The sequence below is a fragment of the Grus americana genome, chromosome 4, assembly GCF_028858705.1.
Source record: "Grus americana isolate bGruAme1 chromosome 4, bGruAme1.mat, whole genome shotgun sequence".
NCBI classification, from domain to species: Eukaryota; Metazoa; Chordata; class Aves; order Gruiformes; family Gruidae; genus Grus; species Grus americana.
In genome coordinates this window covers 53,928,985-53,950,983 of record NC_072855.1, presented here as the reverse complement: position 1 = coordinate 53,950,983, position 21,999 = coordinate 53,928,985, and the positions used below count along the sequence as shown (strand labels likewise).

The 21,999-nt window shown below is 37.8% G+C and overlaps 1 protein-coding gene across 7 annotated transcripts in view; it reads right to left on the bottom strand.

The window, feature by feature from the left end:
- The window catches only part of RAP1GDS1 (Rap1 GTPase-GDP dissociation stimulator 1), a 100,851-nt gene that overhangs the window by 62,443 nt on the left and 16,409 nt on the right, over window positions 1-21,999 (bottom strand). For 5 of the 7 annotated variants that reach the window (XM_054823838.1, XM_054823836.1, XM_054823842.1 and 2 more), the window contains exon 2: window positions 3,426-3,536. In XM_054823838.1, coding sequence (XP_054679813.1) covers window positions 3,426-3,536 — 111 coding nt within the window. The remainder of the gene's footprint in view (window positions 1-3,425; window positions 3,537-21,999) is intronic. The other 2 variants (XM_054823840.1, XM_054823845.1) reach the window with 1 other exon arrangement.

The window sequence follows — 21,999 nt, the reverse complement described above, 5'->3', positions numbered from 1 at the left end:
AAGTAAGGTGGGCAGAATCTCAGTTTACGTGAATATGAATAAGGTAGATCCACAGAGGCGAGAGGACCTGTGCTGATTTACATTTGCTGGGAATCCAGACTAATGTTACTACATGTCTTCATTCCTGCAGGCCTTATGGCTGCAAAGTCCCCAGCTATGTCAGTTGACTTCACTGGGAATGCTGAAGGAAGTCCACACAAAATGAGGTACGTTCTTGTTATTCTAAAGCACTTCTAATGCATGCTTATCTCACATTCCTCTGTCATTGCTGCCTCTTTCATCCTAAAGTTCTCAGTTTTATCTAGGGCCTCAAGCTAGTCCATATATGAGTGGCCTCAGCCAGTAGTGCTGGTGACAGATAAGAACTAACCTATCTGCATAAATAGGAATATATGTCTCTTCAAACAGTGTCTCCTGAAGAAACCATCTGTGCAGGATCTTCAGACCCAGGTCTCAGATGCGAAGGGCTGTACAACTCTCTAGACAACCTCTCTAGACAAACAGTAGCTAAAACCATTTGAATTTGGCTTGCCAAATATTTATCAGCACTTATCACATTCAGCAAACTGTCTGGTCCGCCCTTGTGTAGTTTGGCACGTGTATGTGCATACACCTTAATTTGATTGGTGTGACAAATGGCAGAATAGCTTGTAAAGCCAGACAGGAGGTATCATGTTCCAGGGCACTACAGCCTGTCCGGGATTATCAAAAGATCAGCTGTCAGGAGGAGTGTGGGAAACAAAAGAAAAAGCAGCAGATTACATACAAAAAAATTACAAGCTACAATATTCATCATAATTTTGCCACCCCCTTCTACATGGTAGACAATATGGGAAGAAAGTAGTTTGTAATGTTTTAACATAATGAAAAGTTAAAAGGTTGGATGAAAAGTAAATGGAACTATAATTGTCACTGTATTGTTAGAGACTAAGGAATTTAACTTATGTTTCCGCAGCAACCACATGCATGCAGTTAGCAATTAAAAGCAGCGTAATGCTCTCTCAAACTTTCCTATGTACATGCAATATGCCCAAATTGATGTTGTGGAAATGATTATTTCCTTTGTTAAAAATCTCAGAGTTGTATTAACACTGGGTTTAACTGCTGGTTTTGGCTGGCAGTAGATGGGAGTGAGTTGCATTAGTGTATTAGTAACATACTATATTTTATATAAGATCAAATAATATGAAGGGAATAAAACTGCATTGATATAATCATACACATGGGAATACACTAAAGGAGAGAAGAATAATTATTTGAGAAATCTTATTTAAATTATTTCTGTGTTACAATTTACATGTAGTTTTATATAAACAATCTGATTTCTAATTATTATTATATAATAATTTATACACAGATACAGAGGTACAGTGTGTATTCCATATCTATATGATATCACATATATATATCGTATATATGATAATACACACTGTAACTAAAAAATCAATCAATAAATAAAATCCATATTAAGATGTTAACCGGATGGATGAGAACTATGAGAAAGGACATTCATTGGTTTTTTTGGTCAAAAGAAGGACAGTCATAGTGCATTGGTAGCCCAATAACAACTCAGAAACTGCAGCATTTAGAAAGCTATTTCTTGAATCAACATGCAATTTACCTCATAATCTCTGAAGTCTTTTGAATGTACTGCTGTTCTCACAAATTTATTCCAAAACAGAAACCTGTCTTCTACGAGGATTTTTTTTTTCCAAATCATCAGACTATCTTGAGAACTAAAGCATGCTGTTCAAAGAGACTCAGCAAAACTTAGGTATCGAAGTATCTAATTCACTTGAAAGGGAATTGATATACAGGTTCCTAAATCACCAGCAAGCTGTTGAAAAAACTGTCCCGTCTAACGTATCTAATTTTCAGTGAGTTATTTTGTTGCCCTCAACCTCGGGCAACTGAAAATATGTGGAGATCTATACCATGTGGCAGCTCAGCAGGGTTATATTCATGTTACTGACTTACATGCAAGGAACATGGTAAATGGTGGAGTGACTATAGCTAATTTTTTTAAAACTACCCAAAAGAGAGAGGTCAAAATCCTAGTAATCTGCTTATCTGATCTGGCAGCTATGAGACTAGAAGAGAAAAGATCTTGAAAGGAAGAGGAAAGCCCTAGACTGAGACAGAAGAGAATAATCTGTTTGCAAGGAAGCATCGGTAAGGTTGCTGTACTCTAGTCAAAATTATTTTGCGTCTGCCAATCTTGTTCTGTGGCATAGCTATGTGGCCTTCATAGGCAAAATGTTAAACTCAGTTATTCACACTAAGTACTTTGTCATTTTTCATACCATCTTCTTTATAGTACTTATCATTTAAGTATTAAAGTACTGGAAATTCCAAATCCAATTGGAAGTTGGACTAAAGTATTGGATATATCTTATAAATCAACACACAAGAAAAATGATTCAGCATCTTCAAAAAATGGGTTGATTTTATTATTTCCTGGCTGACATCTCCTTGCAAAATAATCAGAATTAAAACCCCACTACCATTAAATGCAGAGACTGTTATAATCCATATTTGATTTGATATGGATGGTGCTTGTATTCTACTGTGAAAAACCTCAAGAAGTATTTTACACCAACCAAGCCAAAAGGTTGTGATTTATAGAATGTCATCACAGGAAAGAAACAAGACTTATTAATAGTATGTACTTTTGAGTGTATTGATATTTACAAAGGACTAACCTTTTCTTTTTAAAGAAAGAATTTCTAATCATGGCTTGTATCCACCCTGACAAGTTTTTCGACCCAAAATTGTACACAGATTTTTCTTCTGCCACCATCTGAAGCGCTAAGAAAGTTAAACTTGGAAAAGTCTTATAAGCTGTCATCTTCATTCACCATACCTTTCTGCCTACTGCGAGTGGGGACACACATTCTACAGCTTTTGGTGAAAAAGACATCTTGTTCCATTCTTAAGCTATTTTTGTTATCATACCACATGTCAAATTTGGACCATCTTTGGATATCCAGCCTATTTCTGCTAATTGAAACTACTGGAAATATGTGATCATAAGTATGAGGAAAAATACATTACAAATAGGAAACTATGCTCTTTTAACCGGAATTAGCAAGCTGCTCCCATATCCCTCTCCCCATCCTATCAGGCATATTTGTCCATCCCTGTTCTTTGTTTCTTGAGTGATCAATTGGAAAAGTAATTGTGCTACTTAATCATATTGGAAAAAGGACTGGACTACAGCTGTTGCAAATATCCAGGTATTTACTGTCACTGTTTTTGATGCTACCTGTATGTTACAGGTATATGGGTTAAAAAATACAAAACCCAGAACAGCCAAACCAGCAGCCTACTGCTTGAGTCAGTCTTTCTGCCACATTTCACTGCCTCCATTTTAATTCGCTGATCTCATTATATGATGTAGAATTTGAAAGGTCCATACAACTTACTGTTTTGTGCCAGAGCTTGAAGCAGACAGTCCAAGCATCCCTCCAAGCTATCTGCTGTGCTGTCAGTGGTTGTTATCTTCAGCTTTTTTAGGGCGTCACTTAGATTATCTGCTTGGTAAACACAAAGAAAAGAGAAATCAGTGTCCTCATAAATTTGGTAACAGCATTATAGCGTTGAACGTAGTTACTGTACAGTAAACAATATCCTGTATCAATGAAGAAGGTATATATGGTCAGTATTCTGAGGATACAAAAAGCCAGGAGTCAAAGGTTATAGATTAAATTAAACTTTTCAAATTTAAATATACATTTATCATTCTGCATCTGAGAATAGGATGCCAGCAGGCACTTTATGAAATGCCACTGAACAGCAATTTAGCCATCAATATTTTCTCAGGGTAGTTGGTGCAGAAAACCAGCAGCCATTTCTTTGCTTCTATCCTTGTGTGAGGGGAAAAAATATGATGGAAATAAGCACATCTTGAATTTTTACATCAATAAGGGAAAGTAATTGAAAATGTCATTTTCTGCATGCTGTGTAGGCTTCCATCTTGGCTATACGTTCACAGATCCCTAGTGCTAAGCTTATAGCCTTTCAAGTATTATGTAATTTTCCACCACAATGTTACAAGCACCGTTGTTTATATGAACTGTGTTAACTCTTTAAAAAATTTAACTGGTCCATAAAAACATAAGGCATCTTCTAGAAATAAGAAAGTTCTGCTGTGCATTTCAGATAATTAAATAACTCTTCCCTCTTAAAAAAAAAAAAACACAACAAAACCCAAACAAAAAACAAACCACAACACCCAAATCACATTAATATAATTCTCAACACATGTACATTTATTCCCATAAAAGTTGGGGTAATATGACTGCCACCATTTTGAGTATTCTGTTTATTCATGAGCAAGGTACAAGTGTTAGCAGCTGCAGCCTAAGTCTCTGGTTTGCCTGCTGATGACTAACCTTACACTGAATGGACTACCCTTTTAAAAAATGAGTGCTGATTCAGTTTCCATGCCAACTGTCAGTAAGCAGAAAGTGTTACTCAAAACAAATAATGTTAAATAGTGTCTAGCTGTCTCTTGTTCCCCAGTGACTAATCAAAAAGCCTTGACCCAAGCCCTACAGAACCACAGGTACAGTTTCTTTGCAATGCATCACCGGTATCTTCTCAGCCTGAAAGGCAGCCAGTGCTACCTTAGAGCTTCACACCAATGCAGGAAGCCCCCTTCATAGGCGAGTTGGCAGCTGCTGTGCTTTGCCTCCTCTTCACTTGCCCACGTACGGGATGGCGCAAAGGAAAGGAGGCATGGCAAGAACTTCCCTTTATTTGTGTCTGAGGCACTGGCCACCCAGTGGAGACACAGCAAGCATCTCATGAAGAAGGTGGAATCTCACTCCTCCTGGAGCTGCTCTGCTTCTCAGCCAAAGCTGTGGCTTTTGTGCCATCTCCATTTTTTATTAGCATATGCTTTTGTAGCCCAATATCCCACCTAGATAAAGCTAAGATGCTTCATTTTTTAAGTGCTCAATATTTAGGTATGAAATTCGTCATGAAATTGTTTATCAAGCTGTTAGTTTGTCTATTCAGTAGTGAACATGTTCTCAGCTATGTTATAGCCAGGAATCCCATTACTCCTAAATGCGGAGAGCCAGCAGCATGCAGGCAACTCTGTAAAAGCCTTTGGGGCAGCTGCAATTGGTTGCACTCCTTGAAATCTCAAACCTGCCTCCCTACCACCTCTCCCTGCTAGGCTGAACTGACACCTCCTGGAACAAACTACCAAGGGAAAGAAGAAAAAAATTATCAATTTCCCTTGTACTGACTTATGTTACTGTCTAGCAGGCTTACTGCAGCACATGTATTGAATGACACTTAACCAACAGCAGAGCTGTACATGCACTGCGAAGTCTCATTGCTTAAATACATTATTCAGGAAATATCACTGGGATGTGTCAAAAGACACAGGTGCAGGGTACCAAATTACCAGCCCCAGTACTACAATTTAACATTGTGTGCTCCACCTCTTCTTATGCTTTCCTCACCCATCTCCCTCTCATATTACTCTCTTCAGTTTTCCACTAATACAGCACTAATTCTCTTCCATCCTACAGGCAGGCACCTCATCTCCCTGTATACTCACCCCTTAGCTTTGAAACTGTAGCAACCACTTATAGTAAGAAGACTAAATCTACTTATATATAAAAAACAGGGGTTCCCACAATCTGGGGAAGAATAAAATGCATAGGCAAGAAATTCATCTTCACCCCAGGTTTTACAGAATATGGAGAGAGGCTATTGTTATCAGAGAGCACACCCAGACTTTACTTCTCTTATAGCCTACTCTACCTTGCATGTGCCAAACAAATCACAAGTTCCCACTTATTATTTTATTTTACTGTGCAAAGAGATGAGTGCTTTACCTCAAATACCTGTAATTTCCTCCACTCCATGCCACATCAGAACCTGCAATAGAGTTCGGAAGGTCTCCCCAGTCTTTTTTCCTACCTCCCCTTTCTGCTCAGTGCCACGTTAAGTTTTTCTGGAGCAAGCTCACTATTTTAATACTATACAGTTCTATATGATATGCAGAATGATGCATTTTGGGCAAAATTATCAAATGTGACTATCCAAATATTTCATTCCCTGGGACAAACAACTCAATTTTTCATGGTACTGAGCATGTGCACATCCCACTGACATACATGGACTTTTAATTTCAACTTTTGACACACACTTCAAGAATTAACAGACAGTGTGGCAATGGTATGCCATGTTACTTTTAAAATGTCTTACGAAACTATGTTGCAATATGTGCCAAATTGCCATTTCACTACATATGACTGGATACTATAAATACTTTAATAATAGAAATTAAATTGGCAACCATATGCATAAAGTGTGTTTCTAAAATAAATTACAATAATCCTTGACTTTCTAACAAGCCTACAACTGTAAACTTATTGCAGCTTGAGACTCGTTCCTGTGCAAAAGAAGAAAATGTAAGTAGGAATACTGCAGAAACAACAGACCTCTTGGCACAATGGCAGAAGGCCATGGGCACAGAGGAAAAAAACACCCTTCAGGAAAGACTTTATTTGCCCACTTTGATTCTTCCTGTCAAAGCTGGTCTCCTTCCTAAACAAGGTCAGTATCTTGAAAGACACGTTTACTTCTGACACCTGAGAATCTCGGACATATGCAAATATACCTTAAAGAGATTCAGAGGTTTTGGGGTTTTGTGGTGGTTTTTTTTTTCTTTTGCTGTTCTGAAAAGAACAAAGCCTTACAGTTTGAGATGACATTGATGGGAATATTCAGAAAGGAAGGGCTGTAGTGGTCCAGCAGGCTCTCACCATATAATCACACAAGGCTTCCTAACTTCTGCAGTTTCACAGTTGCCCTGAACCTGTCATTTAATGAAGAAGCTGCAGATGCTCGTCTTCCATGTGCAAAACCCCCACTGTTTTCTTGTGATCATCTCCTGCTTACCTTTCTGTCTCTTTCTATGGAAGCTGTTTCCAGCAGGCTTGTTACTGCATAGGCTGATCAGATTCTCAGAGCTAAAAACCCGTGGGATAAAAACAACATAAGGAATCCTTTCGGCCAAGTGTCAGGGAAACATGAATAAGTACATTTTGTCAATATGCAAGGTCACATGAACACTCACGTTAGCTGGGAAGCTCTAAGAGGGCAAGACCAGGGTGGTAAAGGTAAAAATGAGGCTAGTAATGTTCCCTGTGGCACGGCTGGTCAGCAGTCTGGTATCAGGCATCCACTTTGTGAGGCATCGAGTCAGAAGTTTAACAGAAGTATCAACTATTTTGTTGATGACCCCAGGCACAGGGAGTTGCACATACTTACACCTGGCTTACCAGATTGCTTTCAGAAGAATTAGTTCTCTTATCTGGACAGAAAGCCCTGAATCCCAGACACCTTAATCCCACATACCCTAACAACACAAACTGATAGGAAGTGGAGTCTGGCAAGAGCTGTCAGACCTGTCTGGCCCATTCCACCTACTGCTGCATTTTGGTTTCCCCTGATAACTACTCCAGCACAAACACTCATAAAAATTAGGTGGTTTAAATACTGTAGTAGCCCATGTTGCTTTTGACGGTACAGCTTTATTACTCTCACAAACTTTTGCTATCTCTTGTGCAGGCATTTTTACAGAGAAAAATAATCAGAAACTAATGTAAGTGAATGCTTTAATATTCCATTTCATGTCACTGTATCCTTTTTTTTGGAGAGTTTTTTTGTGACTCATTCCTATTTTCAATCACTAATTTGTTTTATACAGAAGAACTTTCATCTTGTAAAACTTTGGTTTAGTGTCAGGGCCACAGGAATGCTGGCTACACTGGAAATAGTTTTACAAGGTACCTGGTAGTGTATCTGGGGATAGAGCTTCTGTGGACAAGAGCCAACTTATTAATTTTGCCTTGAGTTCACAGCATCTTCATCCAAACCCCAGAAAGTGGTACACAAAAGGTACACAAAAAAGCCATCTCCTAAGACTGACATTAAAAAACTTATTTAGAATGTTTTAGCTAAGTATTTAGATGGGCAGCTTTTGTCTGAACAGTTTATTTTTATATATTTTGTGATTTTTTCAGTACAGATATTTTCTTTAAAAAAGAGACTTTGAACATATTCACATTTTCTGTATCTTTTGACACCTAATACACTGTTGTTATTACAGGGACTATTACATTATACACACAACAGATAAGGAATTCAAATGAATAGATATTGAAATGGGACATACTGAAACAGGCTGATCAGATAAGAAAAGAAGTTCAAGCAGTTCTGCTATGACAGGGATGGTGGCTGTACTAGCCTCAGAGCCTTTTGAGTCAGTCTTACTGCCTCGCAGGAAACAGTGAGACATCAAACTGAGCAGAAGGAATGATGCCATTTTATGGGTCTCCTTGTGTTATAATGGCATAAATGTCTTAAAAATTTAAGTGTGTACATCTACATGGACTAGACTTCAGAAATTACTTAATTTTCTTGTATGGATTTTAACTTCCTAGCATTTCAGTACAAATTAACCTCTATGGAAAATCCACCACTGACTCACCACAATTGTTTTTGACTAGAAGTGTATTCTGAGGTTATATTATTTGAGAACCTAGGAACTGATACAAAGATCAGACAAGCAATCCATTTAGGCCAGCATCCAGCTCCCAAGCCATCCTTACCCACGCTCTTCACTTCCCTTCCAATACCACCTGTGTTTCTACTTTAATGCAGACCCCACACCACTGGCGGAACACTCCATGCACAACCATATTCAGTGGTGCCTGAGGAGCCCAGTGGTATCTAACACCTACCTCGCAAGGCATTGCCCCAACCTTGATAGCCTCCCACGGGAGGTGGGGGTGGTGATGGTTTGTTGATCCTGAAGCTGGCTGCCTGAAAAGCCAGCATATTTGGCCCGAATTACTTTTTGCAGCAGGAAGCCCAGCAACTGGTGAGATCTGTAGCATGCTCTTGGTCTTTAATGACCCCAGATGCCCCTTCCCCAAAGAAAACATAGAAGACTGGCTCAAAATGATCAGAACCCATTAGTTCCCAGGACATTGAATAAGCTGGCAGGAATGCACAGGATGGGTCCTTCTTGAATCTACAGAAGAAAAAGCTAAGAGCTTCCCCTTGGATACCTTTTCAGAAGATACCTAGTCCCATACAAAAGTTCATCTACCTAGATATGCAAAACATCCAAAACATACACTGCTTATTGAGGACAAAAGAACTTTGTCCTCATGCTTAGGCCATTGCCATTGAATACTCCCTCCCCTCCTTTCTTTGCAGCAGCTGCCCTCAAGTGCTCCCAAGTGTAGAGTGTTTTCTGTCAAACCACCCAAATCTGTCATTAGAAACCACTCTCTGTTCTTAGCCCAGCCAGAAAATTTTGAAACTTGGCATCTGACCAGGAGGTAGATATATGCTGTCAGAGGCCAGTGGTAAAGAATTAGTTTTTCATAGGTAATGCCAGGAGAAACTTAGCTGGCTATTGTCTCCTAAAAATAAAAGTACAGTGTGACTCAATGGATTCCCACAGCATTTTACTCTTCTCAGGCATGCAAACAGAGGGACCTGGCTGACAGTGGGTCCTTGCGAATGCAGTGTTTTACATGCTGCCAGGACACAGCTGGGACAACCCGGATGTGAACCGCATCTGACGTACAGATTGGATTAGCAGTTACCTGGCACAGACAGGAGACGGATCTGCATGTGCTACATGAACCTGTGCTCTATCTTGCTTCTCTGCTACATGATGGCATTGCAGGCCAGAGCTGGGAGATGGAGGTGCTGGCCATCAAAGCAAGCAATTGCCCTTATTCATTACCAGACTTTCTTGTGCCTGGTTGCTGTGCAAATTTAGGCCACCTGAGAATTACAGACTCTGTTCTGCTGGTGTTGTTCAGTCAGCAATGTCAGCAGAATCTCTAGGCACAGAGAAACGCATCTCTGAACGCTGACAAACAGCCATGGATGCTGTAGCCATGCTGCTTATATCAGCAGGTGGCTCTTTTCGCCTAGCATCACTTGAACAAGATGCTTTTGGCTGCATGGGTTCTCTTGCACATAACCTTTCCAAGCGACAACCTGGCATAGGATTCCTCTTTGGTCCTTAGTGATGCTCTTTCTGTGAGTTATGCCACCAATGCAATGGGCAGTCTGAAGCACCCCTGTTCCCTTGAGACTCTGGAGAGATACAGCTTCTCTCCAGGGTGCGTGAGTGTAGCATGAGCCACAGGGTGCTGGTTCTGCTCTGCTGCCATGCAAGATGTGTGCTGGCACCATGGTGCTATCCCCAGCAGGAGGTCATCTAAAAACTGCCTGAGGATACACAACCAGGAGACGTAGTAAGGACAAACCAGACCAAATGGCCTAGGACAATTCAAAGATCAACAGCTTTGTTGGGAAATGAACAGGAAATAGAAAACTATTTTGCCACTGTAAAATTATTACTACGCACCCACATTTTTAATACTGCATACAACTCTAGGCACCTCATGCTGTAAATGACATGCTGCAGAACTAGAAAAGGCACAGATATGGCTGAGCAAAGGTAAGGAACAACTACTCCTCAAGAAGTTAAACAGGCAAGGACTCTTCATTCTGAAAAAAAAGATGACTGAGGGTAAAACAGGATCTAGATGTATGGAATCATGAATAGGACTAAGGTAATTAAAGTTAATATTTACTGTTTCTCCTAACACAACAACTAGCAAGCTGGAAAAGATTTTGAGTTCCGTGGTTTCTCTACAGCCAGTAAGGTAATTCCTGTGTTATCAGCTGCATCTTTGGTGCTGAACAGGTCCTGAGGCTGATCCTGGCCCCAAACCACATTAACACTTAAATCCACGAATCCAGGCATCTTAATCAGGGGGAATTATTTTTTTTTTTTAAACAGAAATCCTGCTTGTTTGTTTCTGTCCTACCCTGTTCACTGAGGTGGGTTAATGTGGGGTTTTTTTCCAACTAATTTTACTAGTTCTAGGGAAATACTGATAGATCGTTAACTGCAGGGCTCCTGCTGCAACCTGTTTTAACTTAGGTACATTTCCTTTACTTTTCTAGCATAGTAACTAATTTTAATGAGAGTGCCTATTTTTATCAACAGTTCAGCTGCTTCATTCTTAAACACTTTCTGAATCTTAGATATAGACCATCTGGTCTAAGAGAGTTGTTACTCTTTCATTTACCCATTTGCTTTCACATCTGTTCCTGTGACACCTCAATCTCTCATGGAGCTTCATTTTTATTACCTGTAAATACTGACACACTATGACTCATTGCCACCTGAGCAGTAAGTTACCTAATTATTTTTGGTAATTATCAAGTCAGCCTATACATGCTAACAACTACTTAGTTTGTATTCAAAATCAGGATAGAAACCTAAACAAAGCAGCATCAGCCAGCATTCAGTTTACCTGGAATCTCTTGCCAATGCAAAATTTTCATTTTCCTGTAGAATTCTGGTTAATTTTAAGCAAAAAGAGTGGTGTGGTGTTGGTTGGTTGGTTTGGTTTTTTTTTTACTATTTCTGAACTCCCTCAATAACATGTCTGTAAGTAGCATTAAGAAGATCAACCCTAAAGATAATCAGAAACAGAGATTAGCTAAAATGACTTTTTTCTTGTTTTGTGTTTTGGTCTTTTTTGCCTTGGGTGAAATTTGAGATCTTTGAAAATATTTTAATTATTTTTACTGTAGTCACAGATAAACAATAGATATTAATACAAACATGTTGACACTACTGCAAGGTGTATTGATCTGTAGCTGCTGTAATTGGTTTCTGCATGCTAATGATCCTTCCCCTATTACTTAAATCCTGAGTTGCAAATGCTAGACTATAAGGAATGACATTTCAGATGATTTTGCAGAATCTTGGAAGATTTTTGTCCCTTCCCTAGGAAAATGTGGTACAGAATTAGGTATCTTTATATTTCATAATTAAACATTGAAGATCTGGAATTATGTTAAAGTCCAAAGAAACTGATCAAAATTCAGTGAAATCAACAACTTTTACTGATTTACAAAATCCCCTAAAAGATCTTGTTTAAAACAGGTCCTAAAAGAAGGATGAAATGGATTTTTTTAATAAATAAAAAAGAAAGATATTGTTTGATAAAGAGAAATCTGTATGGGATGAATTTCATTTAAAAATCAGCTAATGATAGAAAAAGTAATTATTTCAACTAAGGAAGAGATGCTTCTCAGTTTATGGAAAGATCTTTTCTGGTACTCTATAACTAGGAATAGTACACAAAATCATACACAAGATGGCTACCAATTTGTAAAGAATTACATTTAATTGACAGATAACTGCACATTTTATTTTCATATAGTTTATTTTCGCCAGGTGCCTGATCTTCACTGAGTCACATTATGAAAACCCAGGAGATGTGCAGGGCATAACAAAAAATACTAATTGGAACTTTTGATAGACAAAAGCCCTTAAATTCTCACTGGGTCCTTAGTGAGCAAGAAACACACAACTTTGTCTGCAATCAAAACTGAATCCACTTCAGTGGCTTTACTCAATGCTCCATTATAAAACCGATAATAAGGTGTTTGTTTTATCCAAAGTGATGTGTTGTATCAAGATTAGTCAAATTTCAGAGAAAAATGGTTTGGGTGCTGAATGGAAGAAAAATGTCTTATTGTCACTACCCTAAGTAATACGTAATTTTCCTCTGTGTCCTCTGGTTTAATTCTCACATATTCATATGACTTTTTATATATATTAATTTCATAAATTCATGCATATCGCAGTTAATTTCTTCAGAGTCACCCTACTGAATAGATCTTACCCTTTTCCCTTCCTTTTTAGATATTTTTTTAAAGACAATCTTTAAGTGATTTCTCTCTCCAAATTACTATTCAGGCTACTTGCATTTCTGGAAAGCAGCACCAGAATTTTGAATACAGAGTAAAATCAAAGTTCATTGCAGCAATTCTCCCATATGGAGAAAAAAGGCCAAGGCAGGGCAGGGTACCTGTCCTGCGTCCTTACAAAACAGAAATGTCCTTTGACACTTCAGCTACTGCCAGCAATAACACAGAAAGAAAAGCTGCAAGATAGTCAAAAGCCTAACTTTAGCATCTCGGGAGTCTGTGTAGTTTTTATCTACCCACTTAGGTTACGTGGAGTCTCTAAACCTCTTCCAAGGAAATCTGTACAGGTAATGTAGCACAGAAGTAGCAATCTTCCTAACCTTCCTACTGTATTTATGTGAAAAAAGTACCAACTCATCTTCCTGGTGAAGAGATCACTCCATCATGAGAAATAACAGCTCAGGCAGAGATGTATGTCAAAGCCAAATGAAAATTATAAAAAGTAGATCACAACCTAAGCCTTCAAACAGTGAGTCCTGTTAAAGCTCAACTTTTTTATATCCTGAGAATATAGCTAATGCAGGAAACAAATACCTGCGCATCATGGTGTGTATGGATTTTTTCTTACTCTGTGTAACTGGCTAACAAAACGGCAATGTTATTTAATAGATAAAATGTTCTCACATTGACAGATTGTGTCAAAATCTATGCTACTAGCCATGCTGTGGAGAAGCACTAAGGCTAGGGGCACTGCTGTCTCTAGACAAATGCACTGAACGGATTGTTTAGAAAAAAGAAGGGAAACACACAATTAAGGATTTGCAAGGACATTGTGTAAGTGCGCCATTGCGCATCTCTGCTTGCTGGGTGTGATGGGTGTCACGCTCCTCCTGCCTCCCATAGGTCTGATCTGCGGCAATATAGCATGTGACAGCTCATGTGAAGAATGCTTGGGAGCTGAAGCTCAGGCTGCAGGTATCCTTTCTTTCAGCACTGCTGGTCTCCCTATCCCCTGCTGAAGGACAAGAGAGTGGCCACCAAGATGTAAGTAGGTTTTCTTCCAGGATTTAAGCTACCCCAGGCTGGCTTTATGAAAGAGCCAACCAGCTCATTGTATGTAGCCACAGCATTCAGTTCACAAAAGACAACAGCCTCCTTCTGTTGTCAACAAGATTCTGACTTTTTAGCCTAAACAGAAACAACCCAAAGTCTTATCCTTTACAAAATAATGACTTTTTAAATCAATCTCAATGATTTTGTTTTGCTCATCATTTGGCGTTTTCAAGTTCCATTTCCACCCCACCCCCCCAGTTATACACATACTTGTCACAGTTTCCTTACATTGGTTGGATTTAAACAAATACTATTACTAATGTAATCCCCCAAATAAGTAAAATACGTATCTGTGCAAAAGTTGCATGTATTCCATGTTATGAGATCTCCATAATTCCTTTATCTTAGAGACCGGTGTGTGTACACACACAAACACATATAGTATATACATACACTACTGCAAACAAAAAATTGCTAGAGTGATATTAGGTTGCATCGTCAGGTATTCAAAACACAGAAAGTTCCAGAATTCAATCAACCCATATATATTTGCCCGTGTGAAATATCTGCCATGCAATATAGTGCATTCCAAGATGTACACATGATGAATACTGCTTTTTCCAAGGGACCCCCTTCTCTTTCAGGACAAATGTTCTGTCAAAGAACAGCTACTTAATGTCTTTTCTTATCCTCCTTCCTGGCACATGCTTCTAGTCTTATTTACTAGATACTATTAAAAAATCCTGTTCTGAAGGATTACTTCCTTTCTCATTGGCAATTATAAAGCTAGTAACATTACATTGTGTCATAGTGTTTTAATGATATTAACGTGCCTGTTTTCACAGGGTATTTATAAGGTAAGATGGAATCAATACACTATGTGAGTAAATGGGAGAACTGAAACTTGGAAAATTTAAGGTCAAAAGTATTTGTGTGGGAATTTGGGGTTTCAAACATGAGAGAGTTCCTGGTTTTCAGGTTCCAGAGTTACTGCACATTCTGGATTCCTTTGGAGTCTTCGGATGCAGGTATGAATTATCCTCAGCACTTCTATAAAGCAGACCGCAACACATCACAGATAGGTATCAAGAAAGCATGAGATATGCTAAGAGATTACCAGGAATATTTTTGGTTTAAAAAATTGCCTACCATGTTTTCCTATACGAACTGTGTGTCACGGGGGAAAGGGGGATCCAGTTTTTTGTGCAAACATTCAACTATTAACTGTCAGACCAATTCTTCTCTATACATGCCCACCCCTCCTTAATTTATGACATGGCTTCCAAGTACTGCAACATAAGAGGTAGGGTCCTTGAGGCAACAGAAGGTCTCTGTCATCAGATTACCCTGGATTACTGCCCCACTTTATGCATAGAATGAAAAAAAAATTGGGGAAAAACAGCAGGACCAAAATAGTCTCTTAAATGACTACTGACACTTCAGACAATAGTCCACACCTGTTTCTTGCTAATGCTAAAACAAAAACCCACCAAGCAAATGAAAATGGACAGCCTAAAGCAGACACTTGACATAGAATATAGCTCTTCCTGAAGAGTCGGTAAATGACTGAAACAGGATGTTGTAAACAAAGGGGGAACCTTAATAATAATCAATGCTATCATTCCCTACAACGCTATATTACATATAAACAGACAACCATACAGAGCAGGAGTATAGAAAAGAAAAGCTTGTGTGTGCACACACACACGCAACTAGCAGGGCTTGCATCTCTTCACTGGCTCATTTTTTCATTTGAGTTAGCTGTTTGATTATGTTCTTTTTTTACTCTTTCTTTTCCCTTCCTTTTCTGCCCCTCCAGATCCTTTATGCCTGAAGCATTTTTAATCTAGCAAGTAAGAGAGACTTTGTCAAGTCAAGATAGCAAGAACAGAGAACAGGTGATAGAAAACAAACAGAAGAAAATTAATCTACAGAAATAGTACAGTCTAGAAACAGCACATTTAAAACTGTTAGCTCTCTCAGCTTGACCTTTTCTTTGGGATGATCTTCGCTTATGCTACTGCGTACAACCTTCTCTGACCGTACCTACTCTAAAAGTCTTGATCCTCATGTGATTCAAGTTAACTGACTACAAATAGCAAATGCTAATCTAGACATTACACAAACAAGAGGAAAACCTTTTCCTAAAATGTTTTTGAATTTTCCTTTAAATTATTTCCTTTACTATATTAGAACAAACATTAATTTAATAAATATATATTATGACATTAGAACAAACACTGATTTTTTTTTTCCCTTGCATAATTTAATGGAGCTCCCAATTCCTGTATACTTTTTCCAAGTTCTGTTCAAAATATGGCTTGTTAAGCAACAAAATAACACATATGTAATGCCAGAAGTTGGTCTGAATGGACATCTGCAGGATGCTATAATGCAGGACAATGATTTAGATTTTAAGTATACATTCCTAATCTGTATAACAAGGTTAATCTGCTGTTAGTTTTTTCAATAAGTAAGTTAAAATTACTTTTTCCTCTTGTAATGATACTGAGTCTATCATTTTCTCCTACATGAGAGGTATAAACAGAGCTGGGGCTTTAACAAAAATAAAATAAATACATAAATAAATTTTAATTAATCAGGCAATACAAGGCTGAGGATACAAAGTTAGAGGACTGCCAAGAGTACTGAAGAAGAAGCTGAGAAAAACTGTCATCGACTTCAGCAAGCTCTGGATCTGGTCTTTGGCCTACACTATGCAAGTAAGTACATATAAATTATACAACGTAAGTCACAGTACAATATGCATCATAGCTATACTTATGCTACCAGTTTGAGTTGTTTAACAAATACGGGATCCGATTCTGTACAAAGCCCTCAGGCTTATCCTTCACCAGCAACAGTGAGAATTTTGCCTGAATAAGATACCCAGGCCCAAAATTGGTACTGCTAACTCTTAACTGTATGTCACGTCAGTGTTCTTCTGTCAGATGTCATGAAATACTAATCTGTAACACAGCATGCTTCTAGCTGTCATGAGTTCCCTGAAAACCTTGAATATGGAAAGGAAGCACTTAAAAGGCACAGAGCAAACGATGAGTCCAGTGTGTTACAGCTTTTCTTTCTTTGCTTCTTAAGCTGTCTGGTTTGAAGGTCATCCTGTGATTTACCAGAGACAATGGAGATTTTCAGTTTTCAGATATTTCTTACTGACAATAAACCCATGATGATGCCAGAAAGAGGATTCACATAAATTCGCACAGTTTTATGTTTACTAGAGTCCTTAAATGGAAATCTGACATCACTACTGCCAGTTACTGATGTCAGAAATTAAGGTTATTTTAATACTTAGATATTTTTTGTTCTTTCTTATAAAAATACATTCTTTAAGTCTGTTTATTAAAAAGCCTGTTTCTAAATTCTGCTAATATGACCACTAATTGTGTATATAAACCCAGCTTTTTAAAATTCACTAAAAAGTTGTGATATTTAAATTACCATACATCTCATATCTTTTTTCTTACCTACCTTACAGAAATGACAACCTCTGAAGCAGTCAACATCTTTGCATTAAGGGAAGGTATATGTGTAATTTTGCGTAGTAGGAAAAAATATCAAGCTTTCTGACACATTCTCTACAAGTGTTTCAAATATAGTAAGTTAAAAAACAAAATCTCAGCCCTTGTCCTGTTGAGTGTTAATAAAATTCCATCTGGTCACTTAGGAGCTGTGCCAACACTACTACACAAAGAGCCTTAGAGCCGTTTGAATGTTCAAGAGTCATCTGACAGCTTTTTTATTTACCTTTTTTTTTTTTGTCAAATACGCACCTAATAGTGTACAGATGGCTAGGTTCTAACAAGTTTACTTGCATGTAAACATGAAACTAACCTTGAAAGTAAACTGTTGAGCTTTTGCTTTGGGTTGTTGCTTGGGTTTATATATTTTTTCTAACATTTAGGATTGTTCAGTCTACTGCTGCTCCAAGCTCCTTATTAGGCAAATACAAAGTGAAAGTGAAAACTGGGTGCCTAGTTGTTCTAAACCTGCAAACATAGTAAGAATCTGCTCAGCCTGCTCAGAGCCAACGGAATGGGTGTAGGTACAGGGAGTTAAAGTCACAGTAGACAGCAAGCTAAAGAAATGTTCAGCAACAAAAATCTTCACAGGGGATACAAATCTCAAGACCGCTCTGAGCAATGAGAGAGATTTCAGCAACAGATGGGTACTACGCTCAGTATATATTAAGTACATGTCTTTTAGTGCCAAAACCAATGCAAGATTTATTCTCTAGTTGCTCTGCTAAAATATGTGCATTTCATAGAGAAAAATAAATTCCACACTGTAATTTATATTCAAATTTGCCTTGGAAAACCAAAATTGGTTTGCCAAAAAAACCACTCCACCCCCAATTAAAAAAAACATTCTGAGCGACCTGATCTAGCTTCAAAGTTAGCCCAGCTTGGCACAGAAGGCTGTATTAGGTGATCTCTGATGGCCCTAACAACTTCATTTTTTGTGTGATGCTATGAGCTTATCTGATAAGGTTGTATACATCATAAACACATAGTACTGAATTGCTTGGCCTGGTCTATAGCCTTCAATGCAAAACAGCTACTAAAATAATCATACTACTAGCCAAATTATTAGGGAGGATTCAAAACGTTGCAATACTGGCAGAGGTAATCTAGGTGATCCACTTCCGCACTATATTGAGCCAAAAGAGAGAGGTAAAACAAAACTGAATGCTTCACCAGACACTTAGCTAGAGGATCAATTGCCTGGGATGTGAGAAATACAGAGTGAGACAAAAATGCTATTTCAGTTATAAGAAGCGGTTTAGTAACACTCCCTCCTCATTCCTATCCCTCAACACCTTTTAACTGAATCAAGTATAAAATAGGTAAATTAATGGGATTGATTTATACCTTATATCTCTGTAGGATAAGCACTCGGAAGACAGATAAGGGCCTGATTCTGTCACTACTTATCTGTGAGTAACTGTTTTATTCTTACTGGAGTATTTTTGTAAGTAGTCTTCCACGTGCGCATAAACACTTGGAGGTCCTGACATGTAATGAGATACTAAAGAGAATAAAACTGTAGAAATATAGACTATTTTTATTGTTGTTTTAATTAATTTATGGCAATACAACAAAATGGAGTTTTGGAAATGATTTGAATAGAAAGACCATTGCTTTGACATTGTCTTTCAACTTTTGGCTGTGGACTTAATTAAAACTAGCTACTCCAGTCTTCAAAGCCATAACATACATGATTACCATGCCAAAAAGCAATCTACTACAGAAAATAAAATAGGTCTGAGCAATGGAAAAATAGAGACCAATCTATGAAAAGCTGCGAAGCTTTAAGGAAAGGCTATAAAAGACCTAATAACAGAACATACTACTTAGTGCTACATTTTTAAAGGTATCTTGGCACCTTAAATGAAGTTGTCATTGAAAATTAACAATTTATGTAATCTGCTTTTGTACTCCTGGTCTGAACTCTTACATTTTTATGAGTTAATAACTTTTCTTTGTTTTGCTACTGTCTTTTTGCATGTGATTATGGGATATAAATTGTTGTACCTACCTGCAAATGCATACCATTCTAGAAGGAAGTCTGGACCTGGAGCATCTTGCTGAATGGTAAGCCCTTTAAAAACTCTTAAAATACAGAGACTTGAATTTCTCAGTCCTTTTACAAGCTAAGAAATTGTTTTGTTTGCTGGATCTGCAAGCAGCTAGTTTTAAATTCAAGGTTGATCAGAGCACTCTAGCAACCCATATTCTACTGACTTGAGTTTCTGGTGCCCTGTGCTGATATATGTAGTCCCCTTAGCATGTTAGCTCTGTGAGAAACCTCTCTAATGCCTGACACAGAACATAACCCCAGACATTAAAAGATTGAGGGCTTGCACAGCACAACACACCTCAATGAAACCTCATCAAGGAGAGTAAATATTTACCCTGATATAATTATAAACTTTGTAGTCTATCCTTTTACATTTTATATGGAGATATAAATATAAAATAATACATCTATCACTGGTAAAATAAAGCTTAAAAACAAATTAAAAAAAAAGTCATAAAAGAAATTAGCTTAGCTGCTCCTAAATAAAAAGACATCATTCTGTTATGCAACAACACTCATGCAAGTACTGTCTTCCTTCTTGGCGGCAAGATACATATCCTAAACCACTACTACCCTTGTCCCTGCAGTTATCTTTTTATGCAAACATGCAGGTTCTCTCTAATTCTCTATCCCAGCAGAAGGTTGAGAGTTGCAGCTTCTGCATTTTGTCAGACTGGGGGACTTCACAGTGATGTCCCAAAGGACACATATTCCTTAGGTTTGAAGTCATAATGGTGGTTTATGCTGTTCTCCAGAGAACTTTCAAAATTTGCTTTTAATTTGTTTTAATTTAGTTTTCCCCAAAATTACAAAAAATAGTCACTACTTTTAATCACAAGCTACACGATAATTACAAATTGTGCATGAAAACTTTTAGCCCTGAAAATACACTGTTTGAATTTGATGAGTGTGTGCAAACACGTCATAATGGAAGTGACCTGCCATTTGTGCTATTGTTTGGTTTTCAGTGAAAGTTTGTTAGAAAGAGATCAGTTGCAAATCTAATACTTGACTCTAAAACCCTTTATTTACAAACATCTTGCAATTAAAAAATCATATGGTGGTAAGTACTTGTTTGGTTGTATACTCCTACTAAAGTTACGCTCGGCAAAACATTTTTGTCCCAAGGAAGGAAGGGAGGGAAAGACTATCACATAAGAATGTGCCTTTCCTCCTTAAAACACAATTGTTAAAACCCGTAATTTAACAATTTCCTTTAACCACAGAAAGACTGATAGACGTATGATAGTCTCCTTGTGCCTTGGGGAAAAAGGCTTTTAATATTCTCTAATGTCAATGAAGGACACAAAGGAAATTAAGTCAGTTCTAAAAAGCACTGCTTCTTGGCTTGTGAGATTCTCTGATGCCACTAGTCCTTCAATTTAGCAGTTTAGCACAAATTACTAAGATGGCCCCAAATCAACAATATGCACTTTGTAGGCAGATTGTGGTGCCTGCATATTCTAAAATGAAGACTGGGTTGTCAGTATCATTCATCTATAAGCTTTTAGGGCCAAAATGTACTCTAGAGTTTGTTTTTATAGGTATCATGTATTGCCTTAAACCTGATGTTACTAAGATTAGTAGACTTCTGTGGTTAATCCCTCTAGTGATAAATATTTACCTATTAATGCAGTTATTAGTTCTCACTTAGGAATGCATAGGATGTAGAGCATCAATAAAAACACTGCAGTGATAGGATCAGCTCAGATGCTCTCTCGGGAAAAAGGATTCAACTGAGTTTTCATGTAAGACTGACATAAAATTGCATAATCAGATAGCAAAATTAAAATGGTGCACAAAATGCTTTATATATCTCTACTTTAAAGAAAGATTTCCACAAAACCCACTAGTGTTCTGCATGACTGCTGCAGTTATCAGTGATTATTAACCTCTGCACAACATTTAAGAGCTTTATTTAGTAAAAATTATACAACAGTGACAATGCAGTAAACATGATACTGATGTTCTGAGGCAGCACGTTACAGTACATATGCACAGCTGGATAAATCATAATCCAAATGTTATAGGCCTCAAGTATTACTTCAAACCACTAAGAGGAACATTTGAATGAGTGAGAAGATGCAATACGTATCCACTGAAAATATGTTTTTGGAGAGAGAAAATCTGACAGTGCAAATCAGGGGGAAAAAAATCTTCAAAAGAAAAGGCTACTTTATATGTCTTAAATCTCATGACTCTTAATTAAACTATTAATCCCCCATTCTGCAATCAGCTGTGTTTGGACAACATCCAAAAAACAAGTGAAATGCTCCCAAGACGCACGTATTTGTAGGAAGCTCAACAAAAAAGGCAACCAAGATTTTTGTTTTTCCCCAAAAAGACATGTATTTTTAAAAGACAAAAGATTTCTGCAAAATGTCACTTGTTACATTAAATTGCAAGTCATTTGTTTTCCCCATGAGCAGGATCAGTGTGTGTTGCAAAGTGGAGGAGTGCTTTGCTTTCACTGCTTAATAACCATCTCTCAGACTAAGTAAAGAGTCATATTGACAGAAACTGAAAGGAGTCAGGCTCTGCATACAATCTGCAGGTCTC